Source organism: Ovis canadensis, chromosome 3, assembly GCF_042477335.2.
Source record: "Ovis canadensis isolate MfBH-ARS-UI-01 breed Bighorn chromosome 3, ARS-UI_OviCan_v2, whole genome shotgun sequence".
NCBI classification, from domain to species: Eukaryota; Metazoa; Chordata; class Mammalia; order Artiodactyla; family Bovidae; genus Ovis; species Ovis canadensis.
The window spans coordinates 226,485,646-226,507,311 of NC_091247.1; the positions used below are offsets into that span (position 1 = coordinate 226,485,646).

Consider the following 21,666-nt stretch of genomic DNA (forward strand, 5'->3'; position numbering starts at 1 on the left):
CACCCAGCCTCGCCCTTGATAGTGTGGAAGCCGCCGTAAATGGCGCATAAACATACAGGTGTGGGTGTGTGCCAGTGAAAGCAGGTGGAGGGGCCTCCCTGGTGGTCCGCTGGATGAGGGTCCGCCTGCCAGTGCAGGGCACATGGCTTCAGTCCCTGGTCTGGGAGCATGCCACATGCCGCGGAGAAGCTAAGCCCGTGAGCCACAACTCCTGAGCCCATGTGCTGCAAGTACTGAAGTCCGGGTGCCTCGAGCCCAGGCTCCCCAACAAGAGAGGCCCCGCAGTGAGAAGCCTGGGCCCTGCAATGAAGAGGAGCCCCCGCTTGCCGCAACTGGAGAAAGCCTGTGCGAGGCCTCAAAGACCCAGCACAGCCAAAAATAAATGCACTAAAAAAATACAATAAAAGAACTACATTAGAGGAAAAAAGTGGGCGGTGGGCTGGATTTGGCCCCCTGGCTGCACTTTGCCAATCCCTGGTTTAAACCAATGATGAAAAAAGCCCCATTTGCATGACCTGTTCTACTTTCTAGAATGTTCTTAGATGACCATTTAAGGTATTGCATCATCGCTACCTCTGCCTTTTCCTGGAGCTTCTGAAGTGGCTGTCAGAGCATACCGTGGGCATTGTGGGCCAGTAACCCCAGGTACTTTCTATGTGAGTGGACGCAGGGCCTGGGACCAGGAAGTACTTGGTGTGTCTTTCCCCAAACCCTCTCCTTCTTGGGAAGCTGGCTGTTAAAAAATAGATCATGACACAAATTTGATGAGCAACAGCAATAGCTCGTGAGTCCACGGATGGAAGAAATTAAGCAGATGTGGCTTATCCATACAAGGGAATATGACTCAGCCTTAAAAATGGGAACCCTGACACCAGGCTGCACCACTGATGCTCCTCGAGGACGCTATGCTCAGTGAGACGAGCCAGTCACAAAAGGACAGATGCTGCTGATTCCACTCGCATGAGGCACCGAGAAGAGTCACGTGCACAGACGGACAGTAGAGTGGTGGTTGCCAGAGGCTGGGGAGGGGAAGGGGGACGTTACTGTTTAACGGGGACAGAGCTGGGAGGAGGCAGTGTTCTGTGGGTGGCGATGGCCGGACAACAGTGTAAATACACTTGATGCCACTCAACTGTCCACTTAAAAATGCTGAAAATGGTAAATGTCATGTTACCTATATGTTAACCACAATTTTAAAATTTTGTTTTGTTTTTAAATTCTTGTCTGCTGCCCGTGGCATGTGGAATCTTAGTTCCCTGACCAGGGAATTGAACGGGTGCCTCCCGCACTGGAAGGTGGGGTCTTAACCACTGGACTGCCGGGGAAGTCCCTACTTTATTTTTTAGATTTTACTTTTATTTATTTACTTTCTTGGCCATGCCAAGCAGTTTGCAGGATCTTAGCTCCCTGACCAGCGATTGGACCCCTGTCCCCTACAGTGGACGTGTTGAGTCATAACCACTGGACCACCTGGGAAGTCCCTACCACAGTTTTTTTAAAAAGTGAAAAACTATTGTGAGATGTATTGCACTTGTGAAAAAAGTGTACATGTGTACAGTGTAAAGAAAAATAGAGAATCCCTGGTGTCCTACCACCTGGCTTAGATTATGCTGTCTGCACCCTTCCCTGTTGGGGCCTGTCCCTCCCAGCGGATGGGACCCACCGCTCCTCGAAAGTGCCCCTAAGCACGCTCTGTTTCCCTGTGGCGTGGCCACACACACACACACACACACACTACGTTCTTGGGCTTTGCCTGACTTTGAACTTGATTTGTCTGGAGCCACGTGTGTGCGTCCCCGCGACTGTCGAGGTCGCCCACGGCTCTGTCCAGCCCCGCCCTCCAGGCAGCCAGGCCTCCCACCCTGGTCCCTGGTCCCACATCACTCGCCGGGACCACTGTCACTCTGGAGCTCAGGAGAGGGTGACATCGCTGCATGTGAGTTCCCTGCAGCCCAGTTCTGATCCGGGGCAGGAGGGCAGCTGGGGACAGGAGCTGACTCATGCTATGGATGCCTGGCTCCTGGCTCTCCTCCTGGGGCTACTGCGTCTCTCTGTGCCATCACTATTTTCCCAAAGCAGGTGATAAGGCAGCATCAGGGTGTGAGGGTGACCGCCTAAGACGCCCAGAGAGGCGGCGGGGCGAATGCAAGTGGCAGGATTCTTGTTGGATGGGCCTTGATGCTAGCAGCTTCTCCTCTTTTTAGTCACTCCACAAGGCATGCAGAACCTTAGTTCCCCGATCAGGGATTGACCCCACGCCCCCTGCAGTGGAAGCGCCGAGTCTTAACCTTTGGACCAACAGGGAAGTCCCCTCTTCTTCCTTTTTCGCTTCTTGTCTCAACCTGGCAAAAATGCTCAACTTGTAATCTCCTCGTTCCATTTGTTGGGAAATTAAACACATTTAAGAGCAAATTTAATTAGTGGATTTGTGATTGTTAGCTAAGTTAATTATTTTTAGAAAAATGTAATGTACCAAGCCGAATATAGCACATGGTGGCATGCTCAATAAATATTTGTTGGAACGAAGGGTAATTTTACAAGCCAGTCAAGTCATATATAATGGGGTTATTTGGCTCTAAAATTAATGAAGTGACAGGAGAGCAGTGATGGCTGCTAAAAATAATCTGCGTGCTCGTAGGACGTCAGAGAGCCGTCAAGAGGCTTGTGCTGGGTCTCAGCCCGGAGCCAGGCACTGAGCGAGCTGGCACATTATGTCCTGGGAGGCGTGCAGGGGGCATCTGTGACCGGGGCCTGAAGCCTGAGCTTTTCAGCACTCTGAGCAGGCCTGCCTGGGGGCCGTGCCTGCCCTAGCCATGCTCAGGACCAGTGGACATAACCTGGGAGCCCACTTTGTAGTTTATGTGTGTCTCAAGTTCAGCTGGGGTCCTGGGGGTGGGGTGCTGGGGGTGGGGGGCCCCTCCTTGCCTTTTCCTAGCTCTTGGTGGCTCTGGAAGTTGTCCGTGTCCTTGGCTCGTAGGCACATCTCTCGAATCTCTGCCTCTGTTGTCACGTGGCCTTCTTCCCTCTGTGTGTGTTCAGATTTCCCACTTGTAAGGACACCGCCAATCTCGCTTGTAGGGCCCACCCAATCCTGTAGGCCCCATCTTACATTGATTACCTCGGCAGAGGCCTTGTCTCCAGATAACGTCACATTCATGGATTCCAGGTGGATGTGAAACTTTAGGGGACCCTATTCCACCTATTCTGGGCTTCCCAAGCGGCTTAGAGGTAAAGAATCCGCCTGCCAAGCAGGGGACATGGGTTGGATCCCTGGGTCGGGAAGATCCCCTACGGGAGGAAATGACAACCCGCTCCAGCATGCTTGCCTGGGTAATCCCATGGATAGAGGAGCCTGGTGGGCTAGAATCCATGTGGTCACAAAGAGTCAGACACGACTTAGCGACTCAAGAACAACAAACAACAAATTCTACCCACAGGCCCCTGCACGTTGTGTCTAAAACCTGCTTTTTATCATTACTACTATTGTTTTCTTAGAAGAGAGGGCCATGGGGATGGAGTGTATACACACAGTGGGTCGTGTTTCGTCTTGACTCTGCCCACTCCGAGGTTCTTCTGGAAAAGTGTTCTTGGTTTAGAAAGAGCAGACGGATTCGTGGCTCTGTTTTCCTTTGAAAAAGACTGTGAGGCTTGCGTTTTCCCACAGCTTACAAACCGACAAGTGCTTTTAGAGAAACTTCGCCTTTATCATTTCGTTCTGCATGCTTTTCCAGCCATCAGACAAACAGTCATTTTCTCGGACACACACTCCACCCACTGACGCCTTGGAACCTTCAGTGATCTGACATCGCCACACAGTGTGGGTGTTGGGTGTAAACCCAGGGTATCCTGCCCTTGGTGTCCTTGTGTTGGCTGCAAAGGAGATGCTGTAGGTCTCTTCCTTTTAAGACTCTCGCTTCGCTTGTTTGACAGGTGAGGAGGACGCGCTATGCAGCAGATGCTCAGGCTTCTGTCATTTGGATTTAAGTAGCACTTGTCACTCTCCTTGGGGCGTGTGGCCGAGCACAATGGCAAGGGAGGGGGTTGCTGTCCCAGGCCGCGTTGTTCCACTGTGACGCCGTCTGTACTTGTCATGGGCGGAGACCTTCTTGCTTACGTGCTGAGAAGGTGGAAAGGACATCCAGAAGTGCCAGGTGGCTTTTCGCGTGAGAATTCCGTGGCTGGTTGTTGTGGGAGCATCTTTGGCTCAGTGTCTGGGCTAGAGGAACCACCTTCAGTAAGGACCATGTAAACATTTGGAGCAGGAGAAGCTTGGGCTGAGCCAGAGGTGAAAGAAACCGGTGGTGAGAAAGGTGGGCGGAGGCAGGAATTTCGGGGTCCATTCTCGGGGTTTCAGGTGTGGCCTTGAGTTACAGCCAGTGGGACTTCTGAGTGAATATCATCTGGTGACACGGCTGTATTGGACATCCGTGTGTGTGTGTGTGTGTGTGTGTGTGTGTGCGTGTGCTTAGTCGCTCAGTTGTGTTCGACTCCTTGAGACCCCATGGACTGTAGCCCACTAGGCCCCTCTGTCCATGGGAATTCTCCAGGCAAGAATACTGGAGTGGGTAGCCTTTCCCTTCTCCAGGGGATCTTCCCAACCCAGGGACTGAACCCAGGTCTCCCACATTGCAAGCGGATTCTTTACCATCTGAGCCACCTGGAAAGCCCCTGAATAGGTAGCCTATCCCTTCTGCAGTGGATCTGCCCGACCCGGGAATTGAACTGGAGTCTCCTGCATTGCAGGTGGATTCTTTACCACCAGCTGAGCTACTAGAGAAGCCCCAATTGAAATGGATGTAACCAGCCTGTAAACAGGAAGAAACAGTTAACCTGTGTTGAAAATAAACTTATGGTTACCAGGGGGTAAGGGGTGGGGGTAAGCTGGGAGGTTAGGATTGACACGTAGACGCACTAATAGGTAGATGATCAGGACCTCCTCTGCAGCACAGGGCACGCCACTCCATGCTCTGTAATGACCAGTTCGGGAAAATAGCCTGAAGAGCGGCTGTGTGTATTTGCATAATTGATTCATTTTGCTGTACACCTTCCCTAATAGCTCAGCTGGTAAAGAATCACCTGCAAGGCAGGAGACCCTCATTTGATTCCTAGGTCAGGAAGATCCCCTGGAGAAGGGATTGGCTACCTATCCATGGGCTTTCCTGGTGGCTCAGCTGGTAAGGAATCTGCCTGCAAGGCGGGAGACCTGAGTTCTGTCCCTGGGTTGGGAAGATCCCCTGGAGAAGGAAAGGCTACCACTCCAGGATTCTGGCCTGGAGAATTCCATAGACTGTATAGTCCCTGGGGTCACAAAGAGGCGGACACGACTGAGCGACTTTCACTCTTTTTACTTTAACTACACCCTAAATAAAAAAAACAAAAAGCAAAACCCAAACAGTTAACCTGCAGTTGGTTTAGTGCGAGTTATCTTAGTAAGGTGTGGCTTCCACCCCGTCTCCATCTCACGGTGCATCCTCTGAAATACTGTGTTTTCTTGTTGATTTGCTTTCTCCCACTTTGAAGCCGAGGCCCTTGTCCTGTCACTGCTGTGCTCAGACTTCAGGGATACCGGCACACAGTAGGTGCATAGTGCACGTCTGGAGTGGGGCCCCGACTGCCGCAGCCCGGAGCACCACCCCCTGCCTCAGCTTTGTGCTCCGTTAAGTGGGGATGGTGATGAGAACACTTTCTGGCTGCCTTAGGGTACGTGATGAGGGTCAGATGAAAGAATGGATGTAGCCCCTATTTTATTCTAAAATCGGTGCACGGGGAGCGGGGTTCACCGGCCTGGCCCAGCGTCAGGGGCCCCCAGCGCCTGGCAGGCAGGAGGCCCTGGGTGCGCAGATGGTGAACAAGTGAAAGGCAAGCTGCCCTTCCATTCGAGTTGTCTAAACCTGACCCTTTGAGATGACACCGTGGGGCTCCTGACTCTTGTAATTTTTCACGCTCGGAGCTGTTTGCTGTGCTGAACCTGGGCCGTTCTCCTTTCGTGACTGATGCTCTGTGATTCTTGCCCTCCAGGAGCTGAGCACTGGCTCCCGGCATCTGCGTGGCAGAGCTGGCAGACCGGGAGGTCCTCTGGGTGCAGGCCTCCGTGGGGCAATGGTGCCCTCAGACGTGGCCCTTCCATTCAGGGTGGGCCAGGGCCTTCCTTTCTGAGCGCCCACAGGAGGCCCGGGTCCTGCTGCAGCTGGAGAGGTGTGCCCTCGGGCCCCCACAACAGAGGACGCCTGGGCAACTCCAACAGCAGCCGCCTGTCGGCTCGCAGCCCTGGGGGCCGGCTGTGCCGGCAGGACTGCTTTCCCTCCTTGGCTTCGGGCTGGGGCCCGCCCTGTGTCCCTCCACGGTCAGCCCCGTGTGCCCGTGTGCCCGTGTGCCCGTGTCCCCAGTGCCTCTCCTTCCCAGGCCACGTTTAACCTTGAGCTCTCCTTTAAAGGCCCTCTCTCCAAATTCAGTCATCTTCTGAGGTCCTGGGGGTTAGGACTCCAACAAATGCATTTTGGGGGAAACGCAATTCACCTCTGACAGGCTCCTTCATCGCGGCCCCAAGTAGAAGAACCATTAGACCACGACCAGCTTTGGGACTGTGTCAGCCTTGGGTTCCTGGCTGTCTGGGGACCCAGGTCTTGACTCTGGATGACCCTTGGTTTGCACCAAGTCTGGGGGATCCTGTGCTGCTGCTGGCTGGGGTGGGTCCCCCAGGCAGCCCTGTTCCGTGATCGCCCACAGCCCCAAAGCCCCTGCCCGCAGAGGGCCCACCCCAGGTACCAGTGTCCCTGTTGGGCTCACACACTCCCTGCTTGAACAAACTTGGGAATTGGTGGGTCAGTCAGGCCGCATGTACAGCAAGCATGTGTTTCCTTCCGGAGTAGGGAGATTGCTTTCCTGTTCAGTCCGACTCTTTGTGACCCCATGGACTGCAGCATGCCAGGCTTCCCTGTCTATCACCAACTTGCTCAAACTCATGTCCATTGAGTCGGTGATACTATCTAACCATCTCATCCTCTCTCGCCCCCTTCTCTTCCTGCCTTCAATCTTTCCCAGCATCAAAGTCTTTTCCAGTGAGTCAGCTCTTCCCATCAGGTGGCCAAAGTATTGGAGCATCAGCTTCAGTATCAATCCTTCCAATGAATATTCAGGGTTGATTTCCTTTAAGACTGACTGGTTTGATCTCCTTGCAGTCCAAGGGACTCTTAAGAGTCTTCTCCAGCATTATGGTTTAAAAGCATCAATTCTTCAGCACTCAGCCTTCTTTATGGTCCAACTCTCACATCCGTACGTGACTACTAGAAAAACCATAGCTTTGACTAGACGGAGCTTTGTTGGCAAAGTGGCGTCTCTGCTTTTTAAATCACTGTCTAGGTTTGTCATAGCTGTTTTCCCAAGGAGCAAGTGTCTTTTAATTTCATGGCTGCAGTCACCGTCTGCAGTGATTTTGGAGCCCAAGAAAATAAAATCTGTCACTGTTTCCTCATCTTTTTCACTCTCCTCTTTCACCCTGATCAAGAGGCTCTTTAGTTCCTCTTCACTTTCTGCCATTAGAGTGGTATCATCTGGCATATCTGAGATTGTTGGTATTTCTCCCGGCAATCTTGATTCCAGCTTCGACTTATCCAGTCCGGCACTGGCATGATGTTCTCTGCACAGAAGTTAAATAAGCAGAGTGACAATGTACAGCCTTGATGTACTTCACATACTCGATAAGTGGCAGGACTTGCCTGGTGGCTCAGTGGTTGAGACTCTACCACTTCCAATGTAGGGGATGTGGGTTCGATCCCTGATTGGGGAACTAAGATCCTACGTCTTGTGCAACCAAAAAAAATTTTTTTTAATAGGATAAATAAAAAAGAGTGAGTGGCACTTCCTACCAGAAAATATATAAATTTATTTATTCTGCCAAGCCTGTCGTCAGTCCCACCTTATGGATGAGGGAACAGGCACAGACAGGTGGCCGGCCATGGTCACCCAGCTGGTAGGTGACCAGTCCAGGCTTGAGGCCGGGCAGTGCGTCCCGTGGCTAAATCAAGGGGGAGTTTAGGGCAAAGATGGGCGTGGTTCTGCTCCCCCAACAACGCTAGCACCTTCCTTGGTCCCCCATCCTGAGAAGCCCGTGCCGCAGGAAGCGACCTGCCAGCTTGAGCAGCCCCAGCTCCTGCTCCAGCTTTGTCTCTGGCATTTGATTTCTGTTGTCGTGGAAACAGGGTGGCAAGTGTTCTCATTAGCGCCGGGCCCTCCTGAGGTGGCCAGCGTCCAGGGGGGCACCGTGGGGAGCGTGGGCCTGTGCTCTGTGTTCTGCTTGGTGTTGGGACAGGCACCCGGGCTGAGCCCCCTCATGGACCCTCCCGTCCACCTGCCCAGCAGCCAGGCCGAGATCGAAGGTGTATTGGAGGCCAGAGTCTATTGTTGAGCTTTTTGCTGAGCCAAACATGTCTTAGGTCACACACAGGAATGGATACTCCCTTCCTTCCTTCTTCTTGTGGTTTCTTTTTTTTTTTCCTGGGGAGTAGTTTGCCTGCCCATGAAGCCGTTGGCAGCAGAGATAGAAATAAGACTTTGTGGTTAGCAGAGTCCTATCGTGTGAAAACGACTCCATCCTCCCCGTAGCTCGGTCCCCTGTGGCCTTCCTCAAAGTCGCCTGAAAGGGGCCTTTCCCTGGAATTGCAAGTCATGTCAGCATCCTTGATGGGGCCCCTGTGTGACCGTGGTGTGTGTCTCACCCGTCTCCCCGCCGAGTCCCCACTGGCCTCACGCTTGCCTGCAGTCTCACCCCTCCTCCGATCTCGCCTACTTCGCCAGTGAGTCCTCCCTGTTTCCTTTTTTTCCTTTAAATATTTTTTATTCACTTATTTGGCTGCACCAGGTCTTCGTTTCTGCACTTGGGATCTTTAATCTTCCTTGTGGCACCCGGGCCCCCTGCGTTGGGGAGCATGGAGTCTCAGCCACTGGACCCCCAGGGAAGTCCTGCTCTCTGTTTTCTTTCCTGTCATTTTCAGTAGAAGCCATGCCCGGGCCAGCCCTCATTCCTTCTCTGCTTTATGGTGGAGGATCATTGATTCCAGAATGGACCCTGGGCTAGTTCTTCGACCTTCCCCAGGAACGTGGTGAGGATGTGGTGTGAGGTTGGTGGGAACAGGGGCCTCTCATAGCCCCTCGGCCCAGATGGACCGGTGCCTGATTTGCGGAATGAAGCCTGTTGGGAAGTTTGCATAGCTGCGGTGGGCCATGTGGGTCTTTGGGTCTTGATAGAGGGGTGGTGTTGGGAGCATTGTCGGGGACAAGTAGCAATTAAAAATTTGAAGGTGATGAATTTCTCTTTAATGACACGATGGATTTTCTCTTTCTTTTTGATTCTGTCTTCGCTTTAAACTGGCGGTTTGGGGCCAGGGAGGACTCACTGGCGAAGCAGGCACGATCAGAGGAGGGGTGAAGACCTGCAGGCGAGCGTGAGGCCAGTGGGGACTCGGCGGGGAGACGGGTGAGACGCACACCACGGCCATTCGGTCTGCCTTTTCTTCAGAGGCAGCATCAGTGGAAGGGGCGGTCTGGGGGTTGGGCAGTCTGGGGGTGAGCCCAGCTCTGCCCTGATGAGCACCGATTGCTGCAGCTGAAATGGGGGACAGCTGGCGTGTGCCGAGATCTTTGGGGCCTGGGAGCTGTCCCCGTCTCCTAATGTGCTTCGTCTCACGCAGTCTGCACAGCAGTTTTATTTTACAGCAGAACTGAAGCACAGAAAGGCTGACTGACCCGCCCAAGGTCACACAGCAAATGGGGACAGGAGTCTGAAGTTTGGTGGGAGCTCTTAACCTCAGCTCAAGGCTTGAAGGCCGTCTCCCCAGGTCCTTTTGGGGGACAGAGTGAGATGATGGTTATTCAGATATCCTGGGCCACAGACACCGAGACGCTTCCCGCACATGCTCCTTCCCCGCTGATGGAATAAAGAATTCACATCTTGCCTGGCCTCTGCCCGGAGGGTCCTTAAAGAAAAGGTCATCGGTGTCCAAGTCTGCAGGTGACCAAGATACCCCTTCCCTCAAGGAGGTCACAGATCAGTTTTAACATTAATTAATTAATTTATTTTTGACTCTACTGGGTCTTCATTGCCGAGAGCGGGCTTTCTCTAGTTGCCGCGGGCGGGCTTTCTGTAGTTGCCGCGGGCGGGCTTTCTCTAGTTGCAGCGAGTGGGCTTTCTCTAGTTGCCGCGAGTGGGGCCTGCTCTCTAGACCCGGAGTGCAGCTTCTCGTTGCGGTGGCTTCTCTTGCTGTGGGGCTCGGGCCAGGGGCTGTGGCTCGTGGGCTCTAGAGCTCAGGCTCAGCAGCTGTGGTGCACGGGTTTGGTTGCCCCACAGCGTGGAGGACCTTCTCAGATCAGGGATCCAACCTCTGTCCCTTGTGTTGACAGTTGTCTTGGGGTCAGAGGCCCAGGAGCATTTGAATAACTACCACCTCACTGGACTATGAGAGAAATCCACAGACCAATTTTTGCCTCGACCATTCACGTAGCTGTGTTAGGATGATTCTAGCCAGGGAAACCAGCCGTTGGGGGAGGGGTTTAAGGAAGCTGAATGCAGGGAGGATCCTAGTTTACTCTCTGAAGCCGTTCTTCTGGGACAACAATGAAAGTCGCTCAGGCCTGTCCGACTCTTTGCGACCCTGTGGACTATACAGTCCATGGATTCTCCAGGCCAGAATACTGGAGTGGGGAGCCTTTCCCTTCTCCAGGGGATCTTCCCAACCCAAGGATTGAACCCAGGTCTCCTGCATTGCAGGCGGGTTCTTTACCAGCTCAGCCACCAGGGAAGCCCTCATTTTACTTAGACTTGATGATAAAAGGCAGAGAGTGACTGAGCCAGGCCAGGTGGCCCTTCCCAGGTGGTGCTGGGAGGGGACGGTTTTGGGGGGGGGTGGTCAGACCCTGTCCACCTTCCCGGGGCTGTGATGGGCTTTGTGCCTCTTGCCTTTTCTTCCCAAAGGGGTGGATTACTGAGTTCTCCACCCTCCCCCCAGGGGTATCACAGGGTACACAGGCACAGTCAAGGCTCTGAAAAGTCCTGCAGAAGAAAGAAAAACCTCCTGGTTAGCTCTGCTTTACTCAGTATTTCCTCCACTTCTTTGACCCTAAATTCATGCAAGACCTGTGAGCATCCTTGTCTGTGGAACTCACTTGGGGAAATAATGATGGGGATCAAATGAATAGCGATCTTGCTCAGTAAATACTGCCGGTTTCCAGTTTTTCTCGGGTTCTGTTGGACTTCAAAAAGCTGAAAGTCCTGCTGGAATGTTCTGTCTGTCTGAAAAAGTAACAATGACTGATGCAAGGAGGAGGAGGTGGTCTGTTACGTTTTCTGTTAGGAAAGGGGTCCCCAGGCTCTGAAAGCTCGGGGACCTGGGCCGAGAGCCCCCCTTTGCTGTGGCTCCGTGGCCATGTGCCCCCACCCCCGCCTCTCACAGCCTGCTGATCAGCAGCCCCGCTCTGCCTTTGCACTCAGAGGACTTATGGAACAGCGCTCGCCACCAGTGTGCTTCGTCCTGTCCTTTCTGCTGATGAGGCTGACTACGGGGACACAGAGGTTATGCTGGGGCTCAAGTCAGTGAGCGTGTGTCTGTTCTGGCTGCTCGGCTGGTGGGACTGGCAGGCCAGATCCCAGCTCCGTTTCCTACTCCCTGTGGGACCTCGGCTTTATCTTCCCCGTCGGCAAAGTGACAGTGACCGAGGCAGCCCGCTTGCTTCGTCGAGGAGCCCTGCGGCCACCCCGCCCGCCCAGAGCAAGACCCGGGGCAGCCGGGCGGCTGCTGGCTCTTCTGTATCACTGCCGACCTCTGCTCGGCCTCCCGCCTCTCCTCCCAGCTGAGTGCCTGCCTGCGGGATCCAACACTGTTAAGACCTTCCCAAGATGTGCCTGCCACTTGCCCACGGCTGCTGCCTTGTGCCGAGGATGTCGTAGCTGGGTAGCTGGGCTCCACTAGGAGTTTAGCTTCCTCCTCGGCCGGGTCACCTGCTTGCTGGGCTTCCGTTCCCTGGTCTGTAGTGGCCCCTGCCCCGCTCCCCCAGCTGGCTGTCTCCCCAGAAGCCTGTGTAAGCTCATGTATGAGGGTGTGGGGTGGGCAGGCCCTCCTCGATAGAGTCAGACTTCCTTCCTCCCTGGCGCAGGCCATAGTCTCCATCCCCACCCTACAGGCCTTTCTGGGTTGGGGAGACTTCAGTGTGGGCATGGGATGGGACAAGAGAAGGGAACTCGAGGGTGAAGAGCTGGCAGTTTGCTGAGCAGGATGTCAGAAGCATCGCCTCTCTTCCTGGCTTGTTAGCCAGCCTCCTGCTACAGGACGACCCAGGGCAAAAGAACACACTTCCCCTGCCTCCCGGGAATGTGGGAATGGAGTCTGGCACCCTCTCTCTCTGCCTCTTGGGCCGGGCTCCTTTAAGATTAGACTCCAAGGCAGCCTCCTCCAGGAAGCCTGCCTGGACTGCTGCTTGTTCCCTCCTGGGTCCCCAGCATCTTCATAGACCTCCATTATCTGTGTCCTGGATGCCGAGACCCTCTGCCTCTTGGCAGGGCCTGTGTCTGAGTCCTTGCCCGGCCCTCCTGGTGCCAGGCCTGACTTAGGGCACATCCGCGAAGTGGTTGTCAGAGGAGTGAATGAGCGGGTGCAGACTGAGGCCGACTCCATCGTGATTACGCTGGCAAATGTGCACAAAAATCCAGACTTCTTTATTAAAGGGAGGAAATCTGCATTTAAAGGCAAGTTAATATATATTGTTGTTGTTATCATCAATTATTTGCTATTACCTGTTTTAGAACTCCTTTTTAATCGAGCAGTACAAAAAAAGTGAATTCATCTAACCACCCCTCCTTTCCCCAGCCCCTTTCTGTCTAAGGTCCCAGACACATAAAGGGGAACAAGAGATGAAGTGTGTCCCTCCCAACAGAAGTTCATGTGCAGCTGGGGAAGTGGGACACGCCTTTAAACTTGGGGTACACTTGGGAACAGAAGTGTTCATCTGCCTAGAAGGCCTGGGAGGGGAGGGAACACCCCTCCGAAAGGGAGGAAGCCGGCAGACCCCAGCAAGCTGTGTCCTGGGACAGGCTCAGGGCCCACTTCCCTTTCTTCCAGCCATGCCCATGACTATCCTGGATGTACTAGGTCGTCAAAACTCTCACAGCGTACTTTTTTTAAAAATTTACCATCTTAACCATTTTTATTTATTGATTTATTTTCGGCTCTTTGTGGGTGTGCATGGGTTTTCTCGGTGGTGAGCAGGGGCTATTCTTTGCTGGGGAGTGTGGACTCTGGGGCTCATGGGGTTAGTTGTTGCGGCTCACAGACTCTGGAGGGCAGGCTCAGTAGACGTGACCCACAGGCTTGGTTACCCCACGGCACGTTCTTCTTGGACCGTGGGTCGAGCCCGTGACTCCTGCACCGGCAGGCAGATTCTTAACCGCTGAGCCACCCGGGAAGTCCCCTCACCACGCACTCGCTGAGCATCAGCTGAGGGTTTTACACGTTTTCTCATGAGTCTGCCACCCTGAGGGAGAGGAGGTGTGGTTAGGATACGTATTTTACTCAGGATTCAGAGGGCTTCTGTTGAAGGCCTGCCTTCTGTGTGCCAGACCCCAAACTGGGCTTCCAGAGTACAGACAGGGGACCCTGGGCTCGGGGACTGTCTGTTTAAACTGGAAGATAGACAATTTGTGCCTTATTTTTAAAAATATATTTTATTGAAGTATAGTTGATTTATGACGTGTTAATTTCTGCCGGACAGCAAAGCGATTCAGTTATACACACACATAATAGTTTGCATCGACCACGGCAAAGTCACAGTCTGCCCTCCCCAGCCCCCTTCCTCCTTTGCAGCCGTAAGCCTGTTCTCTCCATCTGTGAGCCTGTTTCTCGCTCGTCAATAGGTTCGTTTGTGTTGTGTCTTAGAGTCCACGTACGAGTGACGTCCTGTGGTCTTTGTCTTTCTCTTTCTGACCCGCTTCACTTGGTGTGACCCTCTCTGGGTCCGTCCGTGTTGCAGCAGATGGCATCGTTTCGTTCGTTTTTATGGCTGAGTAGTGTCCCATGGTACGTACGTGCCACAGCTTTGTCTGTTCATCTGTGGGTGGACAGTTAGGCTGATTCTATGTCTTGGCTGCTGTGAACTTTGGGGCGCGTGTATCCTTTTGAATTACAGTTTTGTCTGGATATAGTTGCCCAGGAGACTGGATCCTAGGGAAACTCTGTTTCTGGTTTTTTGAGGGAACCTCCACACTGTTCTTCATAGTGGCTCCAATTCACATTCCCACCAACAGTGTGGGAGGGTTTCTGAGATAGACCGTTTACTAAAACATAAAATAACAACAGTGTGATGACTTCAGGTCAGGAGTGAAGCGGGCTGCTGTGCCAGTCACGCTGGGGACTCTGGAGTGGGCTTCCAGGGAGGGCTCCCGGAAGCCTAAGAAGGGGCTGGTTAAAGCTGGGGCCAGGCTTCCGGCAGATGGGCTGAAGGAAGCCTGGCCGCCTTGGGATAGGCTCTAGTTTGGAGCTCCGCGGTCTGTTCTGTGGGCCTGGGTGAGCCAGGCCAGCAGAAGAAGGTCCCTTAGCGCTGTGATCCTTGCGCTAGGGCCAGCGGAGCCTCCGGGCAGCAGCTGCCCAGGCCATTCAGGGTGTTGGCTCACACTTGACTGGTCCGCCTGTCCTTGCCTGCCCCCCGCTGTCAGCAGAGTCCAGAGCGCCCACCCTGCCAGAGCCCGTGGCTTCCTTGGGGAGGGAGGGTACCCGGTTGCCAGGGCAACCAGAGGTGGGAGGCCAGGGCCTCGGGCAAGTAGCCCTCTGAGCTGCCTGCAGCCTTGGGGAGCAAGGACCAGAGCAGGCAGATCCCAGCCTGTGGCGCAGAATGGCGAGGACCCCCGCTAGCTCCTCGCCCCTTAGGAAGGAAGGGGGTGTGGGATAGGGGAGCATCCCTCACTGACCAGCCCCCCTGCCTCCCAGCTGCCCGCTCTGACCCCCGGCCAGGTTGCTGAGGGTGTTTGGGGGCTCCCTGGGGGCTGGAGGGTCTGGGGTCCGGGACCCTGCCCAGCCTTGGTCCTGAGGCTGAAGGGTGCCCATGCTTGTCCTTAGATGCTGACTCTTTGTGGGCACCGCACGGCCGTGCAGTGTCCAGACCCCTCACCTGTCCACCCCCTGCGGTTCCCGAGTCGGCTCCAGCAGGGTTTCCCCGCCTCAGCACCCCACACGTTTTGCCCTGGATGACCCCCCATGGGGATGGGGGTGTCCCAGACACGGCAGGTGTCCATCAGCATCCTTGGCCCCTACGCACCAGATGCCAGCATGACCTCCTGTCTCCACGTGTCACAGCCTAGAGTGTGTCCAGGCAGGGTGCGTGAAAGCTGGAGGCCGTCGTGCAGAGCCGCACGGTGGGAGCACAGGATTGGAATCCCAGGCTCCGGCTCTGGGTCCTGGCCCCACACCCTACAAGCCTTGTTTGCGCCCTTACTTTAGGGGCGATACTGTGTCAAAGAAACTTGGCCGGGGGGCTCTCCCTCCTTCCAGAGAAGCCCTCACTCGAGGTCGTGTCCCCATTTCTCCTGACGGGAAAACTGACACCAGGAGACGTTAACTTGCTCAAGGTCACACACTCAGACGGGTAGTTCACGGGATCCTCACGCCCGATTGAGCCCTTGTCCTCCTCCTCCCTACCCATCCCACCCCACCGCCTCTTTCTCTGGCCAGTGTTCTCATGCTGGGAGAAGCAAGGGAGGTGCCTGGATGCAGCAGAAGGCAGCTGACTTCCTGCGACGAGCACCCTTTTCTCCACTGGCTTCCGAATGTGCTCTGATGCAGGTGTACTCTAGACGGTACAGGAGGTGTAAGAGACTCGGGCTTGATCCCTGGGTTGGGAAGATCCCCTGGGCCTGCGTCCAGAGGCCTGGTGACGACTCTGACATCTGGGCTGGTATTTGCTATTTTCAGTGACTTGAAAGATAACCTGGGGAAGGAGCTCGTGCACTCTGCCAGTGTCTGAAAATGGCCCGAGGGCCTGGTGGACCCGATTCCTGGAAGGATGGAGGCAGGAGGGAGAAGCTGGGTGCTCTGGGGGAACAGAGAGGATACACAAAGGTCCGGGGCCGGGAGGAGTTCTGGGGCACAGCTGTGGCCGAAAAGGTCAAGCAATTAGCACATCCCTGGCTGTTCCGGGCGGGAGGAGGAGAGCGGTGGGCCGTCTGACCCGCCCCCCTCCCACCACCACTCAGCCATCCCTTGGCTCGTGGTCCCTTCCTCATCTCCAAAGCCAGCGGCCTGCATCTTCCAGTCTCTCTCTGCGTTGTCACGTTGCCTTTTTCTCACTCGGATCCACCTGTGCTTCTCTTGGAAGGACCTTTGTGATGACACGGGGCTTACCCAGATAATCGGGGATCATCTCCCATGGCAAGACCTTTCGCTTGATAACATAGACAGAGTCACTTTTGTTCGTAAGGTCACCGTTCCCAGGGATTAGGACGTGGACCTCCTTGGTGGGGAAGGAGACATTATTCAGCCTACATGTTGTTGTTCAGTCCCTAGGTCATGTCCGACTCCTTGCAGCCCCATGGATTGCAGCACGCCAGGCCTCCTTGTCTTTCCCTGTCTCCCAAAGTTTGCTCAGACTCCTGTTACAGTGGATGGGTGATGCCATCCAACCATCTCATCCGCTGTCGCCCCCTTCTCTTCCTGGCCTCAGTCTTGCGCAGAAAATAGCTCCTGTGACTTCCAAAAAGAAACCAGAAAGGGAGGCTGGAGTCCTGAAACCTTCATTCATTCATGAGTTCGCTGTCCACCAAGTGTCACTGGTGCTTCCTCTGGGCTGGGCCCTGTGCAGGGAGCTGGGAGACCCGCAGGCCTTCCGTCTGCCCTGAAGGTGCTATGGTCACAGATTCAGAAGCACAGAAGCACATGTGCGTCGAGTGTGTTAACACTGGAAAGGAAAGGAAGGGAACAGATCAGGGTGGAGAGGTCGGGGGTAGGGACCTGGCTTGGTCTGGGCTAGCAGGGTGGGCATTTCCATGTGCCTGTAGCCCCCTGCTTTGTTCCTCTGGAGCTTTCTCTCCACATGCCTGACCCCGGGAACCACAGTGGGTCCTCAAGGCCCTTGTATTCTGTCTCCTTCAGAGTGGCATCCATTCCGGGTGAAGCCACCAGCCCCAGAGGTGCATGGCTTCAAGCACCCCCAGAACTGGCCGCCTTTGGAAGGCGCGCCTCTGCCCAGCGGCGGGTTCTCAGCGGGGCCGGGCTCCAGGCTGCCGGCGGACGTGAGCCGCCAGAGGGCGCTGTGCTTCCTGTGTTTCCCGCCCGCGGATCCCAAGCTCTCTTCCCCCAGGAGCGTTTGTTCCAGCAGCAGGTGCACAGAGAATCCGTTCTTTTTCTTAAAATGACTTAATGGTTTAATCTGCTTATTTTCTCAGCAGAGCACACTTTGGTCTTGCCTGGGTACGATGGGACATTAACGATCTGACTAGTTAATATGAGTTCCGAGGCTCGGGGACCAGCCCAACTTGCTTCACCAGTTTAATCTTCCCCACCGTCTCGTTTCCTCTTACGAAGCGCATTTCTCTCTGAGTGTGTTGACCTCATTGGGCTGGTCCCGCTGAGGTTTCATGGCATCTCCGAGTGGGTGGGACACATCTCCAAGGGGCCGAGACTGTGGCTGACAAACGCAAGGGGAGATGGCCATGAGACTTGGTTTTTTTTCCTTTTTGTAATTGAAATATAGTTGATGTGGACTTCCCAGGTGGCATTAGTAGTAAAGAACCTGCCTGCCAATGCCGGAGACATAAGAGACTCGGGTTCGATCCCTGGGTGGGGAAGATCCCCTGGAGGAGGGCATGGCAACCCACTCCAGTATTCTTGCCTGGAGAATCCCATGGACAGAGGAGCCTGGCGGGCTACAGTCCATGGGGTTGCAAAGAGTCAGACAGGACTGAAGCGACTCAGCATGCCTGCACATAGTTGATTTACAACATTATGTTAGTTTCAGGCCATTTGCAGCAACATGGGTGGATTAGAGATTACCATACTAAGTGAAGAAAGTCAGACGGAGACGAATATCATACGATATCACTTCTATGTGAAATCCAAAACAATGATACAAATGAGCTTATGTACAAAACAAACTCACAGACATATGAAACGAACTCATGGTCACCAAAGTGGGTGGGGAGGGATAAACTCGGAGTTTGGGATTAGCAGATACGACCAATATATATTGGAGAAGGAAACGGCAACCCACTCCAGTACTCTTGCCTGGAAAATCCCATGGACTGAGAAGCCTGGTAGGCTACAGTCCATGGGGTCGCAGAGTCAGACACGACTGAGCGACTTCACTTCACCACCATATATAAAATAGATGTGCCCATTTTTTTTGGTAATTCTGAGTTTTTCTGGGGTTTCACCCCTTTGCTTCCTCCTTCCACTTCTTCTAGACTCTCTCTCCTTTATCGCTAATTAATGATGGATTTTCATGACCGGTGATTGACATCGCTTCCAGCTACTCACTTAGAACCAGTGCAGCTGATTGGTGGAAATGTGACAGGTGGACCGTCCCCAGATTAAGGGAATAGAGCGTGCACGTCACAGGGTTTGCCAGCAGGTTAGGACGAATGTGACCAGGGTGCCGTGACTGTCAGGGGGCTGAGGAAACAGGAAGCAAAGCGGGATGGCCCCTGAGGGTCGGGGCAGGCTGGCTCCAGGAGTGTGGCCTGGGTGTTCGTCAGAGGGGTGGGGTGATGCACAAGATTCCCCAGGGGCTCCAGGAGAGCCTTCTGCATGATGGTGGCCCTCGGCGTTCCCAGGTAGACTGGCGCCCTCCACATCCCCAGGCAGGCATGTCACCTGACTGGGCCGGGTCGGTGCCCCTGCCTCTGGCATGCGACTGCGTTTTAATGTCACTCCGAGTCAGATGAGCAATGCTTTCGAGCCTCCTCGCTCCGAGCTTCCTGCTCCATGTCAGGTATTGATCACTGGGCACGGGTCCTCTGGGTGGCGTCCGGCCCCGGCTCTGGGCTAGCTGACTTCGGGAGGCCCTTCACACTCTGCACTTTTCAGAACAGGCGTGGAGGGGTGTGCTCAGGTCAGGCTGAGTGGCTGGCCCCGTCCGCCTGCCACCCTGCTGTTTTCTGTAGAGTTGCAGTTTTGTTCTAATGCAGCCTAATTAGTGTCTGCTTGAAATGCTCAGCGACCTGAGAGATAGCGGTGGTGATGCCTGAGCAGGGTGTGCAGGATCTTCTAGGTGAGACGTGCCTGGCGTGTGATGAGGGGGATGGAGCAATGTCTGGATTCTGTAAGAACTGATGACCCCGGGGTGTGTGGCCCCTTGTCATCCTGAACGCTAATTAATGAGACTGTTTTACACCTCGCTGCGGGCAGATAACGGGCTTTACGAGATCTGCTTCGATTCTGCTCCTGTAGGGGGTCTCCTCTGTGTGCGGGGCCCACCTCTAGGGGCACAGGGGTGATTGGACTTGACCTCTGCCTCTGGGAGCTCATAATCGAACAGGACATCGGCACGTCCACTCGATCGGTAAACTTGGGAGCTCTGGGCTGTGTGACCTTGAGCTGGCGTGCGCCTGGTGCGCCCTCAGACTTGTCGAGCGGGTGACTCTGTAGGATGCTCAGCGCTCCTGGCTGCCCAGTGCAGGTGTAGCTAAGGGGACGAGGACGGGAGAGACCCAGCATTTACCACATGGCTGCTGCTGGACGCACTGCCTTGTTAAATGAGTGGTCGCGACAGGTCTGGTTCTAACCCCTCTGCAGAGGAGGGATGGTGAAAGGCAGAAGGGCTTAAAGCCCAAGGTCACGGGATGTTCTGTGATGATTCTCCAAATTCTCCCCTCTCTCTGCTATTCTCTCTGCACCAGCACCGACCCTGGGCCAGGGTGCCTCTGAGCAGGCCCATGGAGGAAGGGGTGTTTGCAGTGGGCTTTGCAGCCAGGCTCAGCCACTGGGCATGGTGCTCCTGGGGGGCGGCGGGGCACTGCTGGCAAGGACTGGGATGGGTGACCACAGTGGCCCCGAGCTCTGTAGTGGCGGGGGGTGGCATGGCATGGGGAGGGGTTTGAGTTTTGTGTTGGGTGCAGTGGAGGACCAGGGCAGTCTGTGGGCAGAGGAGTGACTCTATGGGCCTGCATTTGAGAACTACATCTGGAGACACAGGCGGGGGTGCTGGGGTGGACTGGAGCAGGGAGAATCCAGGAGCAGACATCCGCGGACCCATCCCCTGTCTCAGGCCCCTGGGGGATTCTTTCTACCTGATACTTTTGGAGAGGTGACTTGAATCAGTTGACCCACTTGCTTTCGGTCTGAAAAAACTATCAAGTCGTCATTGGTCCCTAAAGGATCAGCCATCCTTTTATGAGCAAGAAGCCCGGGTCTCCTCCTGTGTCCTGGTTTCTGCTCGCCGGGTGGTTCATACGGTACGCCTGACGTTGAAGGCTCACCTAGAAGTCTTTCTTCCTGTTCTCCTTCTCACCGACAATTTGTTTTTTTCTGTGGTTCTCACAGTTTTCTGATCACACAGGGCTCAGGGGAGGAAAAGGACTGCTTCTGGGCAGAGGGATGTGTGAGAGCTCCAGCCTTTTCTGTGTTTGCACCTAAGCAGGCTTCGGTGTTGGGAAGACCTGGGGTCCTGGAACTGGGGGAGCGTTCCTTCCTGATGGCCCCGCTTGGGTGTGAAAGCAGGTGGCTGGTGGGAGCGTGCTGTAGCGGCCAAGATCTGGGAGTGTTGCCTCAGAGGCAGCCTGTCCCAGTAAGTCCCTAATTGCAGAGCAAATTCCTTCCTCTTGGGTCCTCACCCTCTGTGCGGCCGCATCGCAGTAATTGGGTTCTTGGTGACCCACGACTGCCGGGCTAATGTAAGCCTTAATGGAAACGCTCTTTTTCCACCCAATTAAGTGGCTGGAGGTGGAATGTTTTGCAAGAACAGCCTGTTTCCAGTTCTTCTGACTTTACGTCTCTTACCTACATTCTCTATCCTGCTCCGTTTTGCCTGCGTAAACGCATTTACGGTCACTTATTTATTCTATGAATGTTTATCGGATGTTTGTTGTGTGCCAGCTTTTGAACAGTGCCTGGCCAGTGGGACAGGGCGGTGGACACCCACGATTCCCTTTCCAGGGGTAAGGGATGAAAGCTGTCACGTGTGCTGGGAGCTGAGGGAACCCAGAGGAGGCACCCTAACTCTGCCCACAGGGTGGGGGGTACAGAGAATGCTTCCCTGAAGAATCTGGGGTCCCGGGTGGAGTTGGCTGGGCATTTCTGGTGGTGAAATAGCTGGGGCAAAGGAATGACCTCACTGGGAGATGAAGAAGCATGGGAACTGCAGCTGTCCTTCGACAGGGGGTGGGGTTCATTTACCAGGAGTCTTTGGGTACCACTCTCAGGGGTTTGGTTATCCTCGTGGGAGTTCTGGGCTGCTCTTTATCAGGGAGTGACAGCCAGACAGTCTGCAAATAACAGAGAATCCAACTGAAAGCAGATTAAGAATAAATGGAACTCACTGGTGCATTTGATAGAAAGGCCTTGCAGTCATCAGCCTCAGGTATGGCTTGATCCAGCAGACAGATGGCATGGCTCAACTCTGTTCCCTTAGCTCTGCAGACCCAGAGCCTTCATTGCGGTTTCTGAGTGGTGGTAAGATGATGGGGGCGGCTTCCACCTA

The 21,666-nt window shown here is 54.4% G+C and overlaps 1 protein-coding gene across 8 annotated transcripts in view; it reads left to right on the forward strand.

Annotated features, from left to right (window-relative positions):
* PARVB (parvin beta) overlaps positions 1-21,666 on the forward strand; it is a 113,463-nt gene that overhangs the window by 27,881 nt on the left and 63,916 nt on the right. Inside the window, exon 1 of one of the 8 annotated variants that reach the window (XM_069581714.1) lies at positions 8,533-8,792. The exons of 5 other annotated variants lie outside the window; for them this stretch is intronic. In XM_069581714.1, the coding sequence (XP_069437815.1) occupies position 8,792 (1 nt within the window). In that variant the 5' untranslated portion in view covers positions 8,533-8,791. Of the gene's footprint in view, positions 1-8,532; positions 8,793-9,449; positions 10,007-21,666 lie in introns of those variants that run through there. 2 more of the 8 variants (XM_069581719.1, XM_069581717.1) reach the window with 2 other exon arrangements.